General features: G+C 45.3%; 1 protein-coding gene across 3 annotated transcripts in view; it reads left to right on the top strand.

The window, feature by feature from the left end:
• Nucleotides 1-7,086: 7,086 nt before the first annotated feature.
• EIF2AK2 (eukaryotic translation initiation factor 2 alpha kinase 2) overlaps nucleotides 7,087-27,082 on the top strand; it is a 39,600-nt gene continuing 19,604 nt past the window's right edge. The window contains exons 1-10 of one of the 3 annotated variants that reach the window (XM_075535317.1): nucleotides 7,087-7,274; nucleotides 8,854-8,994; nucleotides 14,189-14,325; nucleotides 14,666-14,786; nucleotides 17,740-17,885; nucleotides 19,694-19,829; nucleotides 20,400-20,479; nucleotides 20,648-20,744; nucleotides 22,692-22,726; nucleotides 24,778-24,837. In XM_075535317.1, coding sequence (XP_075391432.1) covers nucleotides 14,207-14,325; nucleotides 14,666-14,786; nucleotides 17,740-17,885; nucleotides 19,694-19,829; nucleotides 20,400-20,479; nucleotides 20,648-20,744; nucleotides 22,692-22,726; nucleotides 24,778-24,837 — 794 coding nt within the window. In that variant the 5' untranslated portion in view covers nucleotides 7,087-7,274; nucleotides 8,854-8,994; nucleotides 14,189-14,206. Of the gene's footprint in view, nucleotides 7,275-8,853; nucleotides 8,995-9,126; nucleotides 9,513-14,188; nucleotides 14,326-14,665; nucleotides 14,787-17,739; nucleotides 17,886-19,693; nucleotides 19,830-20,399; nucleotides 20,480-20,647; nucleotides 20,745-22,691; nucleotides 22,727-24,777; nucleotides 24,838-27,082 lie in introns of those variants that run through there. The other 2 variants (XM_075535316.1, XM_075535318.1) reach the window with 2 other exon arrangements.

The raw sequence follows: 27,082 nt of genomic DNA, 5'->3' as shown, positions 1-27,082 counted from the left end.
CTGGACACAGGGAATCCAGGATAGATAAACCCCCCAGGAACAATACTGGGAGTAGTGATACCAGGAGGGTAGGGAGAAGGTGGGAGAAAGGGGGAATTGATCACAATGAATGAAGTATAACACCCCCGCCCCCCACACACCCAGGGTGATGAACAACAGAAACATGGGTGATGGGAGACAGCAGATGGTGTAAGATATGAAAGTAATCATTTATAATTTATCAAGGGTTCATGAGGTGGGAAGGGGGGAGAGGGAAGGAAAAAGTGAGCTAATTCCAAGGGCTCAAGTAAAAAGGAAATGTTCTGAAGAGGATGATGGCAATATACGTGCTAATGTGCTTGACACAATGGATGTATGGATTGTTATAAGAGCTGTAAGAACCCCCCAATAAAATGATAGGGGAAAAGGAAAAATTTTATAGATAGATGTAGATATTCAAGTGTGGTGCTGACATATGAGCCCCTAGGTTGAAGGCATTCAACACACTATGGTTGCCATGATGGACACAGATACCGATGGTCAAGACGACACTGGCCCTGAGAACCTTTCCTTCTGTTGTCCACGGGTGTCTATGAGTCAGAGTCAACTGGACAGCACAACCAACCACCGCCACCACAGACAGGATTTAAATCCTCAAAACTGGGTGAAAGCAACAAAGAGATTTAACCAAAGAAAAGGAGCCCAAAGGTTGAGTCACGGAGCCTTGAGCAGTCAGAGGGCGGGCGGGAGAAGAGCCAGCAAAGATGACTGAGAGGTAGCAGCCCGTAGGAGACGTGATGTGATGGAAGCCACATGGAGACAGTGAGAAGGAAGGGTGATCAGACATTGCTGATGGGCACCAGGGATGTGCCCAAGAAACAGCAGGGGGAGGCGTTTGAAATGTTCGTTAGGTTCACCTCTACAGTTTCCCCCCCATGTTTGAAATATTTTGTCATTTAAATGTCAATAAATGGAGAGAAGACCCGAAATTTTTAAGGCAATCACCACCATCCCCAAGGTTAAAGCAATTTTTAAAATGTTATGAGTTAGGTGGGCTTTGCCTCTGCCATTAAAATGAGATTCACATCCTGATCTGCATCCTGTTGTGGTGAGATTATTTAAAGTCGAATTAAAGAAAGTCATACCTGGAAGAAACTTTGTCAGCATCTCATCCACTCCTCCCATTATAAAAATGAGAATCGTAAGAACAGGAAATGTGTTCATCCTTCCACCTTCCATCAGATGGGGGATCCTTGGCCCCTGGAAAATCCCCGAACACATCCTTGGAAATGGGCAAACATAAATGAACTGAGAATTTGATAAGTTAACGGTCTTACTTCGGGTCCACCCACCATATCAATATAAATAAACCGATAATGATTTCCTAACCATGTACATGTGTGGACTGAAGGAAGATAAACAAGACCTTAGAAGTGAGCGAAGCAAATAAATTCATCGGCAGTATTTGAAAGCAAAGAGCCAGGAGAGACACGGTACCAAATAATGCTGACCCTCAGCAATCTCCCAACACAGGAACAGCAGGGATGGATTTTCATCTGCTACACTATAAGGGAATTGTATTTAACACACACACAAGATTCGTGTGTCTGCATCTGCTTAGTTGGTTTACCCCTGTGCATTTTGTGGTTCACCCCTGTGCATTTTGTGAGATGGATGAGCAAACCTGTGGATGGACGGTGGGTCACTAGCCATACTGATCATCTAGCAAGGCCATCTTGGACAGTTAACAAAGATGCTTCTGTTCACTTGCTCTGTCGCTTGAGACTGGAGGGATCTCGGAAGTACTCCTGCTAAATCATATCAGAATGAATCCAAAAGAACACTGTCAGCAAGAAGAGTGACTGAGTGTGCTTTTTCATTCCATATCTGGGGAAAATGGGCTAGTCGAAGTAATCACATTATCTGTCCAGGCAACTCTCAAGTTGTTTGTTTTGATTTTTTAGGAAGTCCAGGTGCAGAAATAACTCACTGGAGAGAGAGCGGTTTCTTTCTATTTCCTGAAAAACGCTATGTTCTTCTATTGAATCATTCGCTTGTCGTACTAGTCTTACTGGATAAGAGAAAGAACCAAATAAATAAATTAAATGTTTTAAAATTTAATTTAAAAAAAAGAGAAAGAACCTTCCTGGATATTCTCCCCGACCGTCACACTATCTCTATCCACCTACTTGTCTGTCTGTCTGTCTACACAGTGTCCAAATGATCTTCCTTTAGAAATTGCTCCCCTTCCCGTAGAAGTTCATTTCTTTTTTTTTTTTTAACAATTTATTGGGGCTCATACAATTCTTATCACAATTCATACATATACATACATCAATTGTATAAAGCACATCTGTACAGTCTTTGCCCTAATCATTTTTTTTCCTCCTCTTTTCTTTTTTCACATTTTATTAGGGACTCATACAACTCTTATCACCATCCATACATATACATACATCAATTGTATAAAGCACATCCATACATTCCCTGCCCCAATCATTCTCAAGGCATTTGCTCTCCACTTAAGCCCCTTGCATCAGGTCCTCTTTTTTTTTTCCCCTCCCTCCCCTTTCTCCCCTCCCTCATGTGCCCTTGGTAATTTATACATCGTTATTTTGTCATATCTTGCCCTATCCGGAGTCTCCCTTCCCCCCTTCTCTGCTGTCCCTCTCCCAGGGAAGAGGTCACATGTGGATCCTTGTAATCAGTTCCCCCTTTCCAACCCACTCACCCTCCACTCTCCCAGCATCGTCCCTCACACCCTTGGTCCTGAAGGTATCATCCACCCTGGATTCCCTGTACCTCCAGCCCTCATATGTACCAGTGTACAGCCTCTGTCCTATCCAGCCCTGCAAGGTAGAATTCGGATCATGGTAGTTAGGGGGAGGAAGCATCCAGGATCTGGGGGAAAGCTGTGTTCTTCATCGGTACTACCTTACACCCTAATTAACCCATCTCCTCTCCTAAACCCCTCTATGAGGGGATCTCCATTGGCCGACACTTGGGTCTTGGGTCTTCACTCTGCACTTCCCCCTTCATTTAATATGGTATATATATATATATATATACATATATATACATATATATACATATATACATATACATATATACACATACAAACACACACATATCTTTTTTTTTTTTGCATGATGCCTTATACCTGGTCCCTTGGCACCTCGTGATCGCACTGGCCGGTGTGCTTCTTCCATGTGGGCTTATTTGCTTCTGAGCTAGATGGCCGCTTGTTCACCTTCAAGCCTTTAAGACCCCAGACACTATCTCTTTTGATAGCAGGGCACCATCAGCTTTCTTCACCACGTTTGCTTATGCACCCATTTGTCTTCAGCGATCCTATCATGGAGGTGTACAGCCAATGATATGATTTTTTGTTCTTTGATGCCTGGTAACTGATCCCTTTGGGACCACTCGATCACACAGGCTGGTGTGTTCTTCCATGTGGACTTTGTTGCTTCTGAGCTAGATGGCCGCTTGTTTATCTTCAAGCCTTTAAGACCCCAGTCACTATCTCTTTTGATAGCCGGGCACCATCAGCTTTCTTCACCACATTTACTTGTTCACCCACTTTGACTCCAGCAGTTGTGTCGGGAGAGTGAGCATCATAGAGTTCCAATTTAATAAAAGAAGGTATTCATGCATTGAGGGAGTGTTTGAGTAGAGGCCCAAGGGCCTTCCACCACCTTAATACTTGACCTATAAATATAGACACATAGATCTATTTCCCCATCCTCCTATATATATTTGCGTGTACATGTCTTTGTCTAGACCTCCATAAATGCCCTTTGACTCCTAGCTCTTTCCTCCATCTCCCTTGACTTTCCTCCTGCCCTACTACCATGCTTCGTCGCCACCTGGGCTAGAGTATACCTCTTCTCTAAGCAACCTTACCCTTGATCATTTCCCACCAGGCCTCCCACTGCCCCCTCTCTACCATTTGGGGTCTCATGTTTTTCCCTTGTCCCTGGGTTTGTTAACACCACTTCCTTACCCCCCCACCCCACCCCCAAAGTTCATTTCTTATAAACAAACATATGGAGTCATTTTTGTGCTTTGTATTTCCAGCAAAATGATGCACACAGTAAATAAATATTTGTGGAATGCATTAATAAATGAAGAGATTATCCCCCCCCCAAGGGTCTTTTAGTATATCAGAGCAGTTAAAATGGTTTTGAGGTCATCAACAGAAATCGAGCCCAAATTGGGGTACGGGGGGAAACAGGAGGAGGGACGCTTTAAATGAACAGTCCGAGGTGGGTGTAGCTTCAGGCGTCGCTCTATCCAGGGCTCAATAAGGAAGTGGTTCTTAATACTCCCTTCCCAAATCTAATCCCTCCGTGCAGCCTCCTTTTGCAGGGGGTTTCTCAGATGTCTTACTTTGTGTTCAGGACAGGAAACCAGGCCGTCCCTAGGTGAGCAAATGATTTGCCTTTGGCTGCCAACCCACCCAGTGGTACCTTAGAAGAAATAGCCTGTAGATCTTTCGCTAAGATGCCAGCTAAACAGCACCGAGAGAGCCCTCCGCCCCTGTAACACTTGGTGTCACCACGAATCTGAATGCACTCACTGGGGGCTTCCAACAGCAACCTAGGAAACAAAAACACACCTGAGGGATGTCAAACAGATTTAGTAGGAAATTCCTGGGGGAAACAAAACAAAGCTCACTCCCATGAATCAATTCTGACTCATAGCCACCCTCGGGGCAATGTAGAACTGCCCCTGCGAGTTTCTGAGGCTGGGCCTAGTTACAGAAGGAGAAAGCCTCATCTTTCTCCCTCGGACTGGCGGGTGGTTTCAAACTGCTGACCTTGCCGTTAGCAGCCTAACTCATAACCACTACACCATCAGGAGTCCCCTCATCGGAAATTAGTACTTCTGTAATCGTTGGACTGGAGGAATAGAAACCAGAAGGCTCCCGCGATAGCTGCCACTACGACCTCCATGGATGTCCCGTGTCCGTGGCAATTGACTAAGGGGCTGGATTTGAGTCCCTGCAAATGTCCCTGGGCATGACAGTTTGCTTGTCAGCTTGCGCTGTCAGAAGATGGCCTTCTCCTCTCTTCTGTCTTCCAAATCTTCTGCCACTGCTCGTCGTTGGCAAATTACATGCAGACCATTAACCCCACAAAATGATAGAAAATATAGTTTTATATATTATAATCTAGATGATGAGGAGCTACAGAGGAAATGAGAAAGGAAACTAGATAAGTGTTAACAATATCTAGCATAGCCCACTCCAACCAATAATCTTTCAAGCAAGCAACAACGATATGCTCCCCTCTTAGTTTGCCCTCCCAAATGAAATCAAGGCTCCCCTCTCCCCATAAAGCTACATGCTTTTTGCCATGTGATACTCCTTTTCTATTTCAATAGAAAGCCTACCAGAAGACACTCTATCTTAAAAGTTATTTTTATAAAATTACCCACAACCAACAAATCTTCATAAAAGAAATGGGACAAATAATAACAAATTCATTAGTACACACATCAAGGAAACAAACATGCATAACTTCTATAGTCCTTTGTTCTACAAATGATTCTGAGCCCATAGTTGATGTCTACAGCTTCTCTCTGCTATGTTCCTCTTGCCCTCGGAAAGCTAGCCAGCTAGTGGAGTGATAAAATCCTTCAATGCTGAAGGACCTGAGACCTTCCTTAACAATCCAATCTGTGTTGGACAGCTGAAGACTTGAATTGACATTGATGATGAATGTGGAATTACTAGGAGAAACCCCAAGCGTCCCTCTCAGTCTCAGGCTCTTCCCTGATTCCATTGCATACTTGGGAAAACGATATTCCCTTGTTGGTGAGGCTAGCGTTAGTTGACAACCAACCCATACATACTCTGTGTACAGTACGGAACGACTGCCCAGTCCGGTGTGATCACTACTGTTAAGTTTGAGCCCTTTGTTACAGCCCCGGTGTCAATCCATTTCCTTAAGGCTCTTCCTCTTGTTCTCCACCCCTCTACTTTACCAAGCATGATGCCCTTTTCCAGGAATGAGTCTCTCCGGTTAACATGGCCAAAGCATGGGAGATGAAGTCTCCATACATATTTGTTTGTTCTTCTGACAGTCCATGGTTCTTTGACAGCACCATGATGATCCATTCTTATGTGGTCTTCTTTATTCATTGTCCAACTTTCACATCCAGATGAAGTAACTCAAGAATATCATGGCTTGGATTAGGTTCACCTTCACCCTCAAGGCAACCTCCTTGCTCATCACTAAAGGTGTCTTGTGCCCCAAATTTCCCATTATTTGATTTCCTGACTGCTGCTTCCACGAGCATTAACTGTGGATCCAAGTAAAATGACGAGTCTTTTCTCCATGGATAATGCCTTTTTTTCCCAGTTGTGAGTTTTGTTTTCTTTGCATTGAGTTGTGATCCATATCGAAGGCTGCGATCTTTGATTCTCGTCAACAAGTGCTTCAAGTTCACCTGGCAAAGCAAGGTTGTGTTATTTGCATGTGGAAGGCCATTGTTATTAAAATTTCCTGAGTGAGTCCAGTTTCTTGGATTATTTGCTCAGTATACTGACTGGAGAAGGACATCATGTTTGATGAAGTACAGGGGCAGTGACAAAGAATCCCTCGACAAGAGGGATTGACACAGTGCCTGCAACGATGGGCTAACACCAGAGCAATTGTGAGGATGGCTGGGGGCCAGCTGGTGGTTTGTACAAATGGTCGCTTGTTGGAACTGGCTAGTGTGTCTTTGAGCAGAATCCGCTACTCCTGCTCATAACGACCCTAGATGACAGAACAGACCTGTCCCCTTGGGGTTTCTTGGCTGCAGTCTTTCTGGGAGTAGTTTGCCAGGTCTCCTGTCCCTGAATTTGGGGTGGCAATCTAGAGTCCACCATGTGGTATACCCCTTTTTCCGTCGTCCAGAGATGCCATCTACGTAGGGTTCCCAACTCTGCAGATCTTTAATCAGACGGCCTCCTCTTTCGTCCGGGATTGCCCGGTGGGTGGGTTTGAACCCCCGACTTTGCCGTGAGAACCCTAACGGGCTCGCGGGACCTTCCCCGGATCACGAAGCTCGGCTCAGCGAGCGCTTGGCCAGCCGCCGGCGACTAGGGGCCTTGGGCTTCCTGCCCGCACCGGGCGGCCGGCGGGGTGGAGGCGCCCATTTCCCCACCCCAGGACCGACGCGGGCATGTGCGGGCAGGGAGGCCGGGCGGCCCGCGCAGAAGGCGGAGTCCGAGGGGAAAACGAAACCGAGAGGCAGCGGCGCCGACCCGGCAGCGGGCCGGCTCACAGCGGCGGCGGCGGCGGGTGAGTGAGCTGGTCCGGCCGGTGGCGGGCAGGCTGGGCCGGGGCAGCGGCCGGGGGCGCGCCCATCCTGCGTGCCCGGACCAGCGCAGACCCAGACCCGGGGTCCCCGAAGCGCGGGGGCGCCTGGCGGAGGCAGCCGGGCTGGGACGGGCAGGCGATCTATGCGTTTGTCAACGCGGGGTGCAGGGGGGTTGAGAGACGGCCCCGCGCGCGCTTTACCTGGTGGAGGGGGCGGGGGGGAATTGGGAGATTGGCCCCCGCCCTCGGGAGCTTCGCTAAGTCTGCAGCGGACCGTATGGGGAGCTGCAAACTCTTTTCTTCGCGGGCAGCATTTTTGTCCCAGTAAGTGACGCTGGGCTGGGGGAGGGGGCGGGGAGAGGCGGCGTGGCCCGTGGACGGGACGGACAGACGGATGAGAAAGAGAAGGAGGTCCGAATTGCCCACGGATGAGTGAATAATCCACGGGGGGGTGTGGAAATCTCGGTGGGCCCCCGCTTCTCAGCACCACGACCACTCACACCTGCTCAGTTCTCCGCACCAGCTTCCCCGGGATCCGATGTGCAGACCTTGTCAGGGCCTGCCAACACGGTCCCCGGCTCGGTCCGCGCAGCCTTCTAGCTCTCACCGCTGCCTGGGAGTCTGGCCGCTGGGCTTCTTCTTCTTCCGGAAAAGCTCAGCCTCTTCCCCGCCCCCATGCCAGCCTGGGCCACCCACTCGGCCCTCCAGCCAAGGCTCCAGTGCCCAGCCTTATCAGAGCGGCCTTCTGGGCACACCTGCCCTTCCTCTTCCCCGAGCCCCCTGCCCCTTTTATTCTCACTTGCTCTCCCCGGACCCCTTATTCTGCCTGTTTCCCTTACCCTGCTTCATTTGGCGCTGAACCCGCTGCGACACTCATTTTAAAGGTGTTGTCTGTGCCTCGGGGTCGTAGGTGTTTCGTTCACTGTCATAATCTTAGTGCCTAATAGAAAATAGATGGTCTCTAAGTATTTCTTAAATGAATGGAACGTTATCAATGCTCTTTTGGATGTCACCATGAGACACCTGATTCTTGTCTTTAGTACCATGTACCCTCTGCTGCCACTGAGCCTTGGGTAAATCATTGTCTTGCTCTTGAACTTAATTATTTGAACCTGAAGACCCAAAGCACTCTCAGCCTGTAGGGGGCTCAGCCTGTTAGGGTTTCGGTCTGCTGGCAGAGATGGTAGGCGCCGAGAACTTCGGGACGTGAGGAAGAGGGACGAGCAAAATGGCAATGCCCAGCCACTGTCCGACCTCCTCTGGCTACCCCTGGGGAGAGGAGAACTCACCTGGACAGTTGCCAAAGCGCGATGCCTGCGAGGCGGCGAAACCAGACGGGCCTCCGCCATCCAATCTCCTTTACCGGTCTCACACCAACTGCCCATCCGTGGCATCCTACTTCTCTGCTGGGTTTGATAATCGATGGCAATGGCCACACAGAAGTCACCGGCAATACTCATGAATGGGGGTGGGGGTGGGGCCGCGGTTGTTATTAGGGAAATAGAAAGGTGACCCACAAGTCAAGTTCAGAAAAGATTAAGGATATGTCCCTTGTCCACAGGGCTTCTTCTCAATGCTGGGAGGCACAGTCCTCAGCCTCTCAGCTCCTTGGTCCCTTGACCTCTGCCCTGCTGGGACACTTGTTACAAAGTCCCTTATCTGAAAGGACACCCCACTCTGCAAGCCAGCCTCCTGCCAGAAGGTACTGTGCTTCCCTCTTTCTGTGGCCTGCCTCACAATCTCGGAGAGACGCCCCTGCTCTGTCGGATGGTCTCAAGTGCTGCCGCCTCCGGTGCCTTTGCCACTTCGCCACTTCAACCAGGGGTCTCACAGTCACTCCACTGTGGCTCTTCTTCCTCGGCCGTGGCATTCATTTTCCTGATGCTTTTATATCCGGTGGAACTGGTCAACCTCCCAGTTAGAGTATTTCAATGCTCCCACCCTGAGGAAAGAGGAAGGTGGAAGGAGTCCTAGGCAAGTGTGATGTCCTAGAAGTCCAAACCAAGGAAGGAGAAGAAGAAAAGAAAGAGCCACGGAGCCGGGCACTGGTTATTGGTCAAGCAAACTCATTGCTACTGATTCGACGCAGACTCATAGTAGGGGAGGAGAAAGCTCCATCTTCCTCCTGAGGAGATGCTGGTTGTTTTGAACTGCCGATCTTTTGGAGAGCAGCCCGGCTTGTAACCACTATGACACCATACTGAGAATTGACCCCTGGAGGTAGTGATGGCGAGGCCACTGGTCACCTTGACAAGAGTAGTTATGCTGTCTTGTAGAATCTGCTTAATTAATAGTTTTTAGAAATCACAATGACTGTGGAGGAGAGGGAATTGAAGTGGCTGTGAAAATCTGGCGCTCAGGTTCTTGCAGGAGCGCAGGAGTGCGATGGTGATGGCTTGAACCAGGAGGGGAACAGTAGGCATCATTGGGAAGTAGAACAAGTTGGAAGTGGCAGGATTTGGTTATGGAGTAGAAGTCGGACGAGGAGACATCAGTTATGCTGGGTGTTGTGGCAGGTTTCTCCAGAGAAACACCCAAATAGAAGGATACGCGATACATAGGATTTATTTTAAAGTATTGGCACACAACATTGGGGAGCCTGGAAGGTCTGAAACTAGCTGGCTGGAAACACAGGCAAGAATTGGTGTTCCAGTCATGAGTCCCAAATCGCTAGGACAAATCAGCAGACTGGAAATTCGGGCAGGACTTGTATGTTCCACTCTCCAGAGCAGATTCCTTCTTCTCTGGGAAACCTAAGTTGCTGTTCTTAAGGCCTTCCATTGATTGGCTAAGGCCCATCACATGAAATTACCTCCTTTATAAAGTCAACTGATGGCGGATGTGAAGTCCATTTACAAAATACTTTTACGGCAACATCTAGACTAGTGTTTAACTCAACAACTGGGCACAATAGCCTCGTTAGGTTTATCCATACAATTAGCCATCACCAATGCCTCCCAGATGTGTGCCTTTCAGACATGGATGGGTGTTCGGAGCCATAGAGTCAGTTCAGACCCATAGTGACACTATGCACAGCGTGATAAAGAAACACTGCCGAGTCCCACGCCATCCTCCCAATTGTTCCTGTGCTTGAGCCCCTTCTTGCAGTCACAGTGTCAGTCTATCTCATCGAGGGCCTGCCTCTTTCTCGCTGTCCCTCTACTTTACCCGGCATGCAGTCCTGCTCCAGGGACTTGTTTCTCTTGACATGTCCAAAGTGTGTAAGACCACGTCTCGCCATCCTGGCTTCTAAGGCACACTCTGGCTGTACTTCTTTCAAGGCACATTTGGATAGTTAGTGGAACCATTTTCTAGTAAAGGAAATTCTGAACCGCTTGGAAGGAGATCACACATGAAGTTTTGGGCGTGTCTACTGTAAAGTGTGTTCAATATTGGTGAATCAGGTGGGGATATTGGAGAGAGGGATCAGAAACCCAGGGAAAGGGCCAGATTGCCTATGTAGTTTTAGGGTTAATGGCATGTGGGTGACCATTAAAATTGTGGCCCTGAAAGAAATCACCGTAAGGAGAATGTACAGAGTAAAGAGAATCGAGTCTTGGACTGAGTTATGGCATTTAGAAGCTAAGAAGACTACGTTCAAGAGGATTAGAAAAAAATGACCAGGAAAGACAGAAAACCAAAAGAGCCCTTCTAGACAAAATAAGGGGCCACCTCTCTTCTTGAAAAGATGAATCCTAGGCGAGGGGTGTTGGAAATAGGCCATAGAGGCCACTGGCGGTGTAACTCAGGAGCTGTTTAGAGAAAGTGATAGGTGCTCAGCCTTCCGAATGTCGCCACCCTTTCATGCAGTTCCTCATGTGGTGGTGACCCCCCCAACCAGAACATTATCTTCCTTGCTACTTCATAACTATGATTTTGCTACTGTTATGAATGGGCGCCCCATGTGAAAGGGTCATTCAACCCCCCCCAAAGGGGTCGCGACCCACAGGTTAAGAACCGCTGTGATAGGCCAAAAGCCAGTTAGAGAGGGCTGAGGAGTGATCTAACATCACTCGGTGGAGAAATTTGACTGCTACCTGTGAGAGCCAGAGAGCACTGGTGTTGAGAAGCAAGGTGGCGGTGGTGCTTCTCGCGAGGTTGCTTTGTTGCTATTGTTTGTTCCTTGGATTTTGTTTTCAAGTTGGGTGAAATGGGGGAGGTTTGCATGCTGATGGGCAGACCGTAGTAGATGGCAGTGCCTGAGTGGGGTGGGAAGGGGTGGGATCGGGGGTAGGGGGGGTCCACTGACTTTGAGCAGGAGAGGAAGCAGGAATCTGTAACAGGATAGAACGGGGAGAGGATGCGAGCAGATGCAGGCACGCTGGGCTCTAAGACACCAGGTGGCAACATTGACATTGTGGTCCCTTGGACCTGGTGGAGGAAGTTGTCCTTAGAGGGAGGCAGTTTCTATTTTGTTCGTGGGGGAGGAGCCCAGGTCATCATCAGCTGAGAGGCAAGTAGGAGTTGTTAAGAGGAGCACACTCCAAACTAAACTCTCTGCCATTGACTCAATTCCAACTCACAGTGACCCCATGTTGTTGTGGTTAGGTGTTATTCGGTCGGTTCCGACCCATAGTGACCACATCCAAACACTGCCAGGTCCTGCACCATCCTTACAATTGTCCTATGCCGGAACCCGTTGTTGCAGCCACTGTGTGTGAATCCATCTCCTTGAGGTCTTTCCTTTTTTTCTTTTTTTTTTTTTTTTGCTGCCCCTCCACTTTACCAAGCATGACACCTTTCTCTAGGGACTGGTCTCTCCTGACAATATGTCCAAAGTCTCTAAGAGGGCGTCTCACCAGCCTTGCCTCTAAGGAGCACTCTGGGAGGAGTTCTTTTTCAGAAAGATCAGATTGTCATTTGGGCAGCCCAGGATCCTTTCAATATCCTTAGCCAGCACCAGAATTCACATGCATCAATTCTTCTTCGGTCTTCCTTATCCGATATCCAACTTTCACATACATATCAGGCAGTGGAAAATACCATGGTTTGGGTCAGGTGCACCTCAGTCCTCAAAATAACATCCTTGCGTGTGAGCAGATGCAGGCACACTGTGCTCTGAGACATCAGGTGGCGACGTTCACATTGGGGTCCCTCGGGCCTGGTGAAGGAAGTTGTCCACACTCTAAAGAGGTCCTTGTGCAGCAGATTTACCCAGCGAAATGTGTCTCTCTACAGCTGCTTCTGTATCATTGATTGTGGATCCAAGCAAGGCAAATCCTTGCTAACTTCAACTGTTTTGCCATTTATCATGATGTTCCCTATTGGTCCAGTTGTGAGGATTTTGACCTTCGTAACAAGTGCTTCAAGTCCTCCTCATTTTCAGCAAGCAAGGTTGTAGCATCTGCTTATCGCAGGTTGTCAGTGAGCCTTCCCCCAATCCTGATGCCACGGTTTTCTTCACATAACGCAGCTTCTCTGATGATTTGCTCAGCACACCGATTGAAGAAGTATGGTGAGAAGGTACAACCTTGACACACACTTTTCCTGATTTTAAACACTGTAGCGTTTCCTTGTTCTGTTCACACAAATGCCTCTTGATCCATGTGCGCTGGAATTCCCATTATTTTGTTCACTTCCATGTGAACGAAGTGCTCTGGAATTCCCATCCCTTTCAAGGTTGTTCCTAGTTTGTTATGATCCACTGTAAGAACCTATAGGGTAGGCTAGCACTGCCCCTCCGGGTGTCTGGGACTGTAATTCTTTATAGGAATAGAAAACCTCATCTTTCTCTTGCTGGTTGTTTTTGAACTACTGACCTTGTGAACTGCTACCCCACCAAGCTCCTATGAGGAGCAGGGCAAAGGTTGAAAAGTGATCGTGGAAAGTGGGGGAGGAGAGAAGGCACACAGATTTGAACAAAGATCAGGCTTTGGAAGAAGGAATATTCCAGTTTGTGGCAGGAGCAAGGCAGATCTTAGTTCCAAGGCAGTCCCCGTGTGGGGTACCGGACATAGTCAGCCCTGTGTTGGAGGAGCTGAGCAGTGGAGGGGGGCACAGGCCCAGGCCCACATCCAACTGGCAGAGCTTCGAACGTTGGGCCAGTGCGCTCCTGAAAGAACATTGCCACCGAGTGGATTCACAGTCCCACACACGGGGTTTCCAGAATGTAGATGTTTAGGGGAAACAGGCAACCAGCCTCATGTTTCACCCTCGGAGTGACCAGTTGGTTTAAACCACCAAGCTACAGGTTGCAGCCTAATGCCAAGCTCACAGTGGCACCAGGGCACATTCAGTGCCCGTCAGTCATCTCTTAGCTGTGCCTATCCTGTAAAATTCTCTAGATCTTTCAAATTTGGTGATAATTTAAATCATCGATGGCTATGGGCTTGGTCCAGTGAATCCCATAAACTGAGTCGATTGTTCTGCAATTGACTTCCGCAAATTCCAAGGAAGGATGCTTGGGATTTTATGGACCATCTGTTCCTTTACAGCTACATCCTTCAGGATGTCAGAGAGGTCACTTAATGTATGTCTTTCTAATTTTTTCCCTGCTCAGAACAAGAAATTCTAATGCTGCAGCCTTTCTACCTTCTCAGATAGGTTGACAAAAAGTAGTATTTGACAGGGGGTAGGAGCGTTCCAACGAAGGAGGCCCTTTGTTCTTGGGCCACTTGAGCTTTGAAAGTAGAAATTTTGGAGAAGTTACCTTAATTCTGCAGTCCACAGAATGAGGAAGTGGGTGAGTTATTTTCATAGGAACATTTCTTCTGAATATTTATATAGTGCTAAAATGAATCCTAGAAAGAGATTCTTCCTCCCCCCCCTTCTGCCCCCACCATCCCACCCACCCACCCCCGCCTGCTGCCATCTGCTCAGCTGAGTTGGGAAAATCAGATGAACTATGTCCTGTGATTCTGTGACAGTCACTTCAATCAAACATCTCTTCTGCCTAGGCTGCTGGAGAGGTGGAAATGGCTAGCAATCTTTCACCAGGGTTCTACATGGAAGAACTCAACAAATATCGTCAGAAGAATAACGTGGCACTTACCTATCATGAAATGTCTCACGAAGGACCTCCCCATGACTTAAGGTAAGTTGCTGGGCAGGAGGATGTGTCTTTATAAAATATGAACTCAGGGAAGGGTCAACACTCGGGTACAATTTTGAAGCCAAATACTTTAGCTCCTTACTGGAGTGGCTTAAGAGACATGAGAGTCCCCTTGACATAAATTGGTAATTTCAGAGAACTCCCAAGAAGTAAGAGGGGAGATGCCTTTCCATGCATCAAGAATATAGATGTTTTACTCACTGTTCTCGATAATGATTTTGACCTTCAAGTTTAGCCATAAGAGGCCATGGTGCTTAGAGGACTTGTCCTTAGATAATGTATGCATTTTATAATATTTTGTAAATATTTACTTTGTGATCAGGTTTACAATTCAAGTTGTAATAGATGGCAGAGAATTTCCAGGAGCTGAAGGGAAAACAAAGAAAGAAGCAAAAAATCATGCAGCCAAAATTGCCTTTGACATGCTTAACAAAGAAAATCAGGTAACAAGCTTTTTTAATGAAAAAAAAATCTCATAAATGGGAACTCAGAAATATGTTTTATATTTTTTTCTCTGTGAAGAAATGCCCACCAGCAAAGTAAAGCCTTGACAAGTTCCTTTACATCCGGACATTTAGTCTCTCCCCATACCCTTCCAACCCTCTCTCCGCCAAACACTGAGTTAGGGGAGGTATGACAGAGTGGGCAAAACTGGGCCGTGCCTGGTTAGCATGCTGGCAGCTATTGCATTTACTGTTTGGAAGTCCAGTTCTAGAATAGTCCAGCGTTCCAACGAAGTTATGGGATGGAAGCAGGGAGAAATGAGCTGCGATGTTCTGCCAGGAGTCGCCTTCGCCCAATGAAGAGAGTGCAGTGGAAAAGGACAAAGAGATGCAAGCGGATGGAAGATAAATGAATGAGATGGATGGCTCGTAATGGAGAACCAACATGCCCATCATTGGTGCTCCTAAAGAGAACAGAGCAGACGAGATCGAGCGCGTAAGGTGGGGTGGTGGTGGGAATCACATCACCGTGAAAGAGGGAGAGTGTGTGATGGGGACCCAATGCCCACCTGTAGACAGCTGGACACCCCTTCCAGAGGGGTAGTGTGGAGGAGATGGGCCACTCAGGGTTCAGTGTAGCAACAATGAAACTCAAAACCTTCCTCTAGTTCCTGAACGCTTCCTCCCCTCCCAGTCATCATGACCCCAATTCTACCTTGCCTTGCGAACCTGGTTATACCAGAGGATGTACAGCGGTGCAGTGGGGATCTGGAGGCACAGGGAATCTAGGACAGACGAACCCCTCAACACCAGCGGTGGGAGTGGCGACACCAGGAGGGAAGGGCGTGTAGAAAGGGAGAACCGATCTCGGAGACCTATGTGTAACCTCCTCTCTGGGAGATGGGCAATGGGGAGGCGGGTGAGGGGAGACGCTGGGGAGTGTAAGATAAGATATAATAATTATTTATAAACTATCAAGGGACCAGGGGTGGGATCGGGGAGGGAGGGGGATGGGGGGAAAAAAAGGGAAACCGAGCTGATTCCAGGAACCCAAGTGGAAGGTGAATTATGAGAATGACGAGTGCAACGAATGTATAAGGGTGCTTTGCTCAATTGATGTATGTACAGATTGTGATAAGAGCCTTATGAGCCCCAATAAAAAGATTTTAAAAAAATGAGCTCATACCAAGGGCTCAAACAGAAAGCAAATGTTTTGAGAATGATGACGGAAACCAATGTACAAATGTGCTTGACACAATGGATGTATGTATGGATTGTGATGAGATGTATGAGCCCCCAATAAAATGATTTTTAAATTAAAAAAAAAAGAGAGAACAGAGCAAATAGTACAGGGGGGAAAAATCTGAAGCTATCTCAACACAAAATCTTTCTGAAATGCAGGAAGACCCGGCTGCAGAGTAAGCCAACCCAGTAGGTACAGGAATGTATAGAATCACTGTGAACAAGACTGATGTTTGTGAAAGGGCTAAACTACAGGTAGGAAGAGAGAAGCCCACAGTAGGAGACTACGTAAAGTGAAGAAACAGACAAATGAAAACTCAGGTTGGCTCTCAAAACTCAAAACTCACTGCCATCAAGACCATTCCACCTCATAGTGACCCTGCAGGAGAGAGAATTGCCCCTGTGCGTGTCTGAGACTAGGTCTTTACAGGAATGGACAGCCAGTGGAGGAGGTGGTGGTTTCAATTTGCTGACCTTGAGGTTAGCAATTTAGCAAGTAGCCCACTACACCACAAACAGTTAGAGCTAGGAGGCAGTAGAGAAGCAGCTAAAACATGAGCTGTGAAATAATTTACATGTGAGACAAGAGGGGTTGGTTTTATGTATTGAAAGTTGGGGAAATTTTAGCTCTGAAGATACTGCCCTGAAAAATCTTACTTGCCATGTTATCCCTTTAGTTCATAGTTTCCGGAATTATTTGGCCTACTGCTTCCTTTCCAGAGGGAAAAAAATTACTCAGTGTTACCCTGGCAAGGAGAAACTTTTGTACTATCACCCATAACGCAGGATAAAATGTAGGTTCCTGCTTCTTGCAGCCCCGTTGGTTCATTCCATTGAGCCCCACGGAGTAGTATCACCCACTTTAGGAAGCACTGATTTACTAAACATTTTCAAAAATCAAGCAGAATCACAAACTCATAAGTCATAATGAGCTAGAAAATTGGGTCAATAGGAAACAAACAACAAGCAAACAAAATACTTTTCACCCCTCCCCCGCAAAAAAGAAGTTGAAAGAAAACAATAAAAAGATAGAAATTTATATAGTTAACATAGGCAAACGTTGGACAAGTTTTTGTTAGATTTGGCAGGGATAAGGTTCAGATCTATTCTTTCCTGTTAAATTGAGATCCCAGATTTTTTTCTCTTCTTTTTTTTCCCCCCAAAACCATTTCATTGGGAGCTTGTACAGATATCATACCAGTCCATAGTTCAATCACATCAAGCAGTGGTGTACAATTGCTAATCCAACCGGTTTCAAACCATTTTCTTCCTTTTTGATTTCCTTGATATCAGTTCCCAAAGATCCTAGATTTCTGTGTAACTAAATCTCCTTTACCCATTTTTGAGAATTAGAAAGGTTACATTATACCAATAGAATTATACGGAATATAGAACAGAAGGAAAATATATGATGGGACTTTGGAGATGAAATTGAACACTAAAATTACACTTTTGCATAGAAAAACAAATGGGTTTTTAAAAAAGTGAACCTTAAGAAAAAGTAACTTCTTTCCTATTGTTAAAATTTTCCTGGTGGATAGTTTTGAGTGTGGGACAATATTTGTACTTATATGTATACCTGAAGTATTTAAGAGGGAAATATATAAATCTAAGTTGTCTTCTTATATTGCTCATTTAGTAATTGTGTTTAAAAATACAATAGTTGAATCTTTGTTGCCATTTGTAGTAAGCAAGACTGTTTTCCTTGTAGGTCACTAGTTCTCTATCACTGCCGTCAACAGACATTTCAGAAGGGAATTTTATAGGTATTATCAATAGAATTTCTCAGAAAGAAGGACTCTCAGTCAATTATGAACCATGTTGCAAGGCCGAATTGAAGGAGTCTGACGTCAACAGGTGAGATGGGCTTTTCCTTCTGTGTTCTCCAATCTCAGCAGTACTCAGAAAGCAGACTTATCCTGATGGCTGCTTTTCCAGAACTACTTATATTCCTTTTCTGTATCTTCTGCGTGGAAAATTTTATGACTTACAAACAATTGAACATCTTTGCCATGAAAATATTAAAATGCTTAATTGCTCAAGCCTTGATACTCATATCCTATAATTGATCAAATCGGGGTTCTCCTTTATTTCTGCGTTGCATCTGGATGACTTAGTCTGCGGGAGATCTGAGAGAGGACGAGGGTCCCTGCTTAAGGTATGTGGTGAAATATTTGGGTCTCTTCCCTCTCCGTATCAAGTTAGTGATTAGTTTTTCCAGTTCTTTAAAGAATGGAGTTGGGCTCTGGATAGGAATTGCATTGTATGTGTACATTGCTTTGAGTCGTATTGACATTTTCACAATATTAAACCTTCATATTCATGAGCATGAGATATTCTTCCATTTATGTAAGCCTTTTTGGTTTCTTATTGTAATGTTCTGTCACTTTCTTTGTGCAAGTCTTTGTTTCTCTGATTGAGTTTATTCCTAAGTACTTAATTTTTGTGTGGTTATTGTTCTCGTGAATTCTGCTCAGTGCTCTCTTCAGAATAGTATCCAGAGCTCAGATAGATATTTTTGTGTGTGTCTTAATCTTGTATCCTACTATGTTGCTGAATCTTTTGATTATTTCCAAATTTTTTTGAGTCTTTGAGATCTTCTACACATAAAATCAAATCCTCTTCAAATAGTGAGAGTTTTGCTTCTTCTTTCCAAATCTGGGGTTCAAAACGTGGAGCACAGCTCATTCAAACGGAAAATGCCTTCAGCTTCTCCCCATTGAGCAAGATGTCGACTGTTGTTTTTTTGTACATTGTCTTTATTTTATTGAGAAGTTTTCCTTCTATTCCTATTTTGCTGAGTGTTTTTATGTGGAATTGTTAGATATTGTCAAATGCGTTTTCTACATCAGTGGATATAATTGTATGGTTCTAATCTTTTGATTTGTTTATGTGGTGGATTGCATTGATTGTTTTTCTAATACGAACCACCTTGCATGCCTGGTAGGAATCTCATTTGCTCACAGTGCACTTTTTGTTGTTGGATTCTATTGGCTTGTATTTTGCTGAGAATCTTCGCATCTGTATCCATGAGGAATGTTGGTCTGTGGTTTTCATCTTGATAGTGTCTTGGTCTAGTTTTGGTATTTGGGGTTATGTTCGCTCCATAAAATGAGTTCAGGAGTTTGCTGTTTGGTTTCTATATTCTAGAATAATTTCTGCCAATTTGGTGCCAACTCTTCTCTAAATGCTTGGTAGACTCCAGTGTAGCCATCTGGCCCTGGATTATTTTTGTTGAAAGATTTTTAATGACCTAATATATTTCTTTTGGTTTGTGTTTATTGTGGTTTTCTATATCGATCTGTGTTAATTTGGGTAGACAGTGAATTTCTAGAAGTATGTCCATTTCACCTACATTTTCAAATTTGTTGGAGCATACATAGTCTTTCACAGTAAGGTGTTTTTATTTTTAAAATTCCATTTAGATGCACTCAATGCCTTTGTATCAGATCTTTCAACAACACAGTGGATTGAGAAGTTACATGAAAAATGCAAATTGAGCTATCAGCCAATACTGATTATTCAGACACATTAGTTAGCCATCTTACTGGAGGTTTAACTGATAAATGTACTATTAAAGTAATGTTGTCCTCAGGCCTGTGTTAAGATGCGAATTCTTCCCGTCGTTAGTTAAATTTACTATAGTGATAAGTATTCTCTATCAGTTCCCTTAGGTTTCATTATAAATGCAAAATCGGGCAGAGAACATATGGTATTGGTTCCGGTTCTACTAAACAGGAAGCAAAACAACTTGCTGCTAAAATTGCACATAATGAAATCAAAGCAGAAAAGAACTTAGCGGTATGTACTACCTTTGGGTTTAATTTTTAGGCTATTAATTTTTTATTCTGAATTCTCAGTGACACTGAGTAGATTCTAACTCATAGTGACCTTCTAGAACAGGGGAGGATGGCCCCTGTGGGTCTCTGAGACCGGAGCTCTTTACACGAGTAGAAAGCTCATCTTTATCCCTCAGAGCAGTTGATAGTTTTAGATCAATGACCTTGTAGCACGCAGCCTCATGCATAACCCAATATAGATCAGATCACTTTTATCTTCTACAGCTTTAGCAGTCTATCAACCGTTCCCTTTACTTGTCTTATACACCCCATTTTTTACCCCTCTCTCTTTTGTGAGATTGTTTTCCTCTGCACCAAATTGACACCTTATTAGGTCTCCACCCTTAGGCTACCCTTCCACTCAGGGTTGTTTCTTAACCCTAGATCAAATATCTACCCCCCCCAAAAAAGTATTCACCTTATCCTTGTTCAGTGCTGTAAATTTGGGAAGTTTGGGGAAATAAATTTGGTAGCTAGGTCATAGAGCCTGAACCAATATGGAAAATTAATATTGTTCCATTTAACTCTTCAGAAAACCGACTCGCTGTCCTCGGGGTGTGACCTGAATGCATCCAGTCACTCCAGTAGCTTTTCTTCTCCAGACAGATCCTTGTAAGTGTGCATCAGCGTCTGTGATAGGAAGCAAACCCAAGTGCCTTCCCGGGGACCATTTTCAATCCAATGTGCCATGTTAAAGGAAAAGGTAGAAAAAGAAGTGACTGATTCATATACCAACATGGACAAAATCCATCACCTAATAGCAATGTCCTTTTCTTCTAGCTCCTCAGAGTCAGCATTCGAAAATGGAATATGGACAAACGGATCAGAGCAAAAGTGTAGCAGCGACAGTTTTAAAAGCCAAGCTTCCTCTTCCTTGGTACAGTATCCGTCTCTGAGCTCCCTGCGCAGTCTTCCTTTGCATTTCCTCATTCCGAAATGCTCTGCAGGACCCAACATAGTTTCATCTTTGGATCCCCAGGACCCCAGCATGGCTTTCATATTTTTGCCATTCTTCCTAATGAGCAATATTTAGAGGCCTTCGGGTCATCTCTTATCGAGGGCCTCCCTCGTTTTCGCTGCCCTTCTGCTGCACTTTACTAGTAATCAGGAAAGTGACCAAAGAACAAATCAGATGCCATTTCTGACTCATCCGATGGGAAAAATTTGAATCTTAAAAGGAAACAAGTTGGCAGTTTCTCAGAAAGATCAACATTGATCTAGAAGACCCTGCAATTCCTAGTTGTATACCCGAATGAATTGAACGGCGAACTCAGAGAAATCCTTGAACACCCATGTCATGGCAGCCCGCTTTATAGCAACCAGATGGTGGCAACAACCCGCATGCCCACTGACATGTGAGCAGACAAGGAAACTGTGATATCGTCATACAGTGAAATATGGATAGAATCGCAAAGAGAAATAAAGTTCTGATCCATGTCATGGCATGATCAACCCTAAAAACGGAATGCTGAGTGAAGTAAGGCAGACTCAAAAGGACAAATACTGTGTGATCCCACTTATATAAATATCTGGGGTAGCATGTGAGTCGATAAAAGTTCATTGTGGTTACCAGTGACTGAGAGGAGAGAACAGTAGGAACTCACTGTCCCTGGGTATTGATACTGATAGCCTTCTATAGGGCTGGTGAAAAAATTCATCCTAGATAGTGAATGTAATTTCTGAACTGTACCCTAAAAATGGCTCAAGAGGCAAAGTTTATGTTATATATGTTTTAGAACAAGAGAATAAAAAAATAATAATGTATGTCTTGCCATGCCAGTACAAATTGGGGCAACCACTTTGGAGGACAATTTGACAATATGTGCTGAAGCTGAGGGTGTGCCTGCCATATAGCTGAGCAGTCCCACTTCTAGGGTGACGTCTTCTTGAGACCGTTGCATGTGTGGAAAAGACAACGTGTAGGAGAATGTTCTTTGTCGCGTTGTTGCACGTTTTTCTATTGTTAGAGGAAAAACCGGAAAACACGTGGTCTAGTAAGAGGACAATGTCTTTTTAAAAAAGAGGATAATGCCTAAATTAACCATACGATGAGGGAGCTTCAAAAAAAATTGATGGACAAATGACACACAAATAGAATGGAATTCTTCCAGGTACTTTGGGAAATTCCCTCATGTAGGTGCAGTGCACTGCTGAAGTAGGCAGGTGTAAAAGCCAAGGCTATTTTAGCTGTGTTCTCTGGTCAACATGGTTTCATTGTGGAAAAACCCCAGTGCCTACTAGAACTCAAAGGAATGAATGTAAGTGAAGAACAGTGAGGTGCAATGAGTGAAGATGCTTTATTCTTTCTTAGGGCTATCAAGAAAAGCCCTCCCCGCTTTTGTACTAAATATTAAAATTAAATGATTCATTTGTGCTAGAAAAAAAATCAAAATTCCACTATTGCTCTTTTCACCTGGCCATCAAGTCATAAACCCCTAATGGGTTATGACAAGCCAGATCACTGTCATCATGAGCTCTGTGGGTGATTCTGATGCACGCTTTTCTGAGATCCTCCGGCCCTTTGGATCACTGGACCCTTCACAGAATGCATACTTCCTGGAGAACCAGTGCTTTCTTTGCTAGAATTGATCTTACAATTCCCATTTAAAAAAAAACTGGTCTTTTCTGCCATGTCTGCCAGTTTTTCTAATAGATAAGGACACTGCCAAGTAGCCCACGAAGCAGGATTGGTGAAGCTGTTCATCTTATGTACAGACATATGCTTAGAGAACCAGCTTGAAGTTAAAGAAGGCAACTTCCTTAGCAAACTGATTCGATTGGTTTAATCACCTGAAACTAAAATGTCCTTTCTCTTTTGCTATAGAGCAGTATCAGAAATCATCAAAAGAAGGTCCAGAGGTGAGTAGTATTGTTACGCACGGAACGGATTTTGAAATGAGGTTTCATGTCAGACTTGTTCTGTCCATCTTAGTTATTAAGGTTTCAGTATTGGTAGAATACCATGTGCTCTCTCTTCTGAAAATAGTTTTTATCTACCATTATTTGACTGGAATTTCAGAGTCAGTAGAGAACATGGTTGAGGCTCACCGAAAGCTAAAGCTCAACAAATACTTGTAGATATGCGGAGAAATCTTTGGATGCACACATGCGCTGCACGGCAGACATGAAACACTGTGAGTGTTGCTAGCGTAACTGGGCAAGGACATCCAATGGGTAAAGCCCAAAAGACCAAACTCCCTGCCATTGAGTCGATGCCGATGCATAGCAGTCCTATAGGCCAGGCGCATAAGACAGAGGAAGTGAGCTGAGAACTCTGGGACACACAGCTGTGGGCAAAATCAGTGCAGGGTCTTGCAGACAAAGAAGTGGGGTAGAAATGGCATAATAACTCAGGAACTTGTAAAGGAAGACCAAATATTATTCAAATTAACCAAATATTATTCAAGTTAACCAAATATTATTCAAGTTAACGGCAAGTTGGTTTCATAGCTGAAGAGAAAAGCAAGCCAGCAGACAGGTAGAAATGAGTGTGAGACAGCAGGAGATGCCCTTTTGCGCCACCGGTGTGTCTGAGCAGCAGGTAGACCCGGTGAAGAAGCATGATGGTTACTGAGCAATGAGTGGTGGCAAGAAGAGAGCTGTATGTGAGAGGGTCCTACCCGCAGCCCTTGCTACTGTGGCGATGAAATGGGGGGAAGAGAACTGGGAAGAGACGCTGTAAAGGATGAGTCGGCATGGCCTGAGCAGGCAGAGCTAACGGTGTTTGGGTGAGAGAGTGGAGAGGGTGAAGAAAGACGTGTGGTTACAGGGGCGATGCCGACAGGGGTAGATTCAACTCAGTCAGTGGTTGAACCTATGCTTACAGGTAGCTCACCGCCAATAGGGAATGAATTCCAAAGGAATGAACTACGACGAAAAGACTGGTGTAAGGACGTGGACATCGTCGGGTGTCGCGTCTGGGGGGAGACCAGGGGCACACCCACCAGGATGAGTTAAGGAGGGGCAGCACCAGGAAAGGAAGGAGGATGATTAGCGCCCAGAGGAGAATCATGGGTGTGTGGGTTCCTAAAGAAAAGAATGATCTGCAACCGATTTGCCTGTTTTCGACTCAGCGTTGGGGACTCAGATGGCCGGTGCTTGCCTACTAACCTAAAGGGGAGTAGTTTGAAGACAGGCATCTTCCATGATGATAAGAGCCAAGAAAATCCCTTGCAGTGGCTCTCCTCTGAAACCCAGGAGGTGGCCCTGAGTTGGAATGTACTGATAGCAGTGGACCTGTCATCTTGTAGGCTGTTTCCCTCTTAACCCTGGGTGGTGCACAGTGATCGTGCTCAGCTGCTACCCTGCATTGGAGCTCCCAGAAAGGCCTCGGGGGGGAAAACCCAGTGATCTACTTCCGCAGAAATCAGCCACGAACAAAGCTTACAGAGCACAATTCTACTCTGACACACAGAGAGTGGCCGTGGGTTAAAATCAGCTCAAGGGCAAGTGGATCCTAAATCACATCATTCCAATACAAACCCATTGACCTCTCGTCTATTCTGACTCAGAGTGGTCCTGTCTTGACCCTAAAGGACACAGTAAGATCTGTCCCCTAGGGTTTCCGAGGTAGAAGCAGACTGCCAAATTTTTCTCCTGCAGAGCAGCTGGTGTGCTTGAACCACCCACCTCCTGATTAGAAGCCAAGCACTGAGCTACTACACCACAAGGCTACTAGTTGATTCAAAATGTAAAAGGCCAACTGCAAGGCATGGTGTTGTCCTTGTTATTAGCCGTGCTGTCAGAGTGATTCGGCAGAGCGGAATAACGGCTCTGTAGGCTATGACCTTTCGAAGCAGGTCACTGGGCCTGTGGGGTCCAGACCGCCGCCTTTCAGCTTGTCGAGCTGTGTCTCATTTCAGTGCTATTTGAGTTTTACCTTCTTTGCTTATTTATTTTATTTTTTTTAGAAATTTGGCACCTGCATTTAATTTCTTCAAGGCAGAATCAAAGTATACTGTTGACTCCAGGTAAGAGGGTATATAAAATAAGCTTTATTTAAAGATATGCTTGTTTGGCAAAAGTTTCTCAGGGTCTATTATATATTCACTCACTGCCATTGAGTCATTGCCCAGTCAAGTGATTCTAACTCGAAACCCCTCTTAAAAACACCCCAAACTCCCTGCCATGGAGTCAACGCGGACTCATAGCGACCCCCGTGGGTTTCGGAGGCGGTAACTGTTTACAGGAATAGAAAGTCCAGTCTTTCTCACGTGAGGTTGCTGATGGTTTTGAACTGACGACCATGCAGACCGCAGTCAAACACGTAACCACTACACCACCTTAGGCTGGTTAAATGATATTTCCACTTGAGCCATGAAAGCGTGCTTTCTTTTAGAACAGTAAGGCTTGTTAGGTGCCTTTGAGGCAGTTACAGCTCATTGTGACCTTAGGTACAATACAATGTCACCATCCTTAAAAATCGTTGATACATTCTAGGCCCATTGTTGCAACCGCTGTGTCCAGCCATCTTGTTGATGGTTTTCCTCTTTCCTAAATGGGGTGTGGTAAATGTAGATCTATGGTGCCTATGTGGGTTTCAATGAAAATCTCTAATACTAAAAATAAACACATTGTAAACCAATGGTTTCCAAAATATATATGTGACAAGCAATCTCAGAGCGAGAGAGGGAGGTTGAAGGTACAGAGCTCCAGACCTTGAACCTTCCAGACCTTGAACCGTGGCAGGAATCAGAATGGTTCAAATGTCTGTTTTGGTTCCTAGTTTGAGATCAGATTTCACTCGAATACAGGATTTCTCTGCTGTAGCTTGTGTTTGCCTTTAAATGAAATATCTGAAAAATAAACAATAAATAAAAAGAAAACCTATATGTAGCAGGGTTGGGCATTCAGTGCAAGTTTTAAAAACAGTAAAGCATCAAATCTTTATTAAGCATCCAGTGCATGCCTGGTGCTATGGTAGGCAATGGGGTCACAGCTGGAATAGAGGGGAACAGTTCCTGCTCTGTGGAGACTTTTGCAAGAACAACTAACATTACAAATGCAACGACATGACTGATTTGTTGGTTGGGCTGTGAAGTTGCAGTGAAGGGATGGTAGGAACCTGCAACAAGACAGACTCCTGGATTTTGAACGAGGGGTGCGACAAGATTTCTCTAGGGTTGATCTGTGGGGAAGGCTGGGGAAGAGTTAGTGCAGTAAAGGGAGGAGGGTGAGTGGTCAGGGAAAGGAAGGGCACGAGGGGGAGAGTTAATAGTGGAAAAGCTCACTGGCTATTGAAGAAGCAGAGAGAAGGCTGTGTGCCGGGAGTGTGGTGAGCGCCTGAGGGGAGGCTCGCCTAAGTCTTGCGGTAGCTTATAGGGAAGCATTTTCTTGCTCAGTGTAAAGGCAAGTTATTGGGAGATATTGGTAACAGAGTGACATGACCAGACTAAGTCTGTGGGCTTTGGGTCTTTAAAAAAAATAACTCTAGTTGCTCTGTAGATCATGGATTGTCAGGAAAGTGGGGTGTCCAGTCAGGAAAGTAAAGCAGGAGTAGGTGGTAGAAGGTTGGATGGGTGAGCTGTTGGCAATAGAGAAGAGTGGACATAACACAGAGGGTTGCTTCAAAGTAAGAATCGACAGGGCTTCATATGGAGTGTGGGGTGTGAAGGGAAGGGGGAAATGAGGTCATTGTAACCCTCAAAAACACAGTCACTGCCATTGATCTGAATACAACTCTTAGCAACCAAATAGGACAGGCTAGAACTGCCCCTGTGAATTTCCAAGACTAATTCTTTTTTTGTATGTTTGTTTTTATTATATTTTACTCATTTTATTGGGGGCTCATACAACCCTTATCACAATCCATACATCCATCCATTGTGTCAAGCACATTTGAACATTTGTTGTCATCATCATTCTCAAAACATTTGCTTTCTACTTGAGCACTTGGGATCAGCTCCTCATTTCCCCCCTCCCTCTACCACCTCCTTCATGAACCCTTGACAATTAATAAATTATTATTATTTTGTCATATCTTACACTGTCCAACATCTCCCTTCACCCACTTTTCTATTGTTGATCCCACAGGGAGAAGGTTATGTGTAGATCCTTGTAATCGGTCCCCCCTTTCCACCCCACCTCACCACTGGTCCTGAAGGGATCATCTGTCCTGGATTCCCTGTGTTTCCAGTTCCTATCTGTACCAGGGTACATCCTCAGGTCTAGCCAAATTTGTAAGGTAGAATTGGGATCATGATAGTTGGGGCGGGG

The sequence above is a fragment of the Tenrec ecaudatus genome, chromosome 17 (genome assembly GCF_050624435.1).
Source record: "Tenrec ecaudatus isolate mTenEca1 chromosome 17, mTenEca1.hap1, whole genome shotgun sequence".
Lineage (NCBI taxonomy): Eukaryota > Metazoa > Chordata > Mammalia > Afrosoricida > Tenrecidae > Tenrec > Tenrec ecaudatus.
This window is presented reverse-complemented; position numbering and strand designations above follow the sequence as displayed.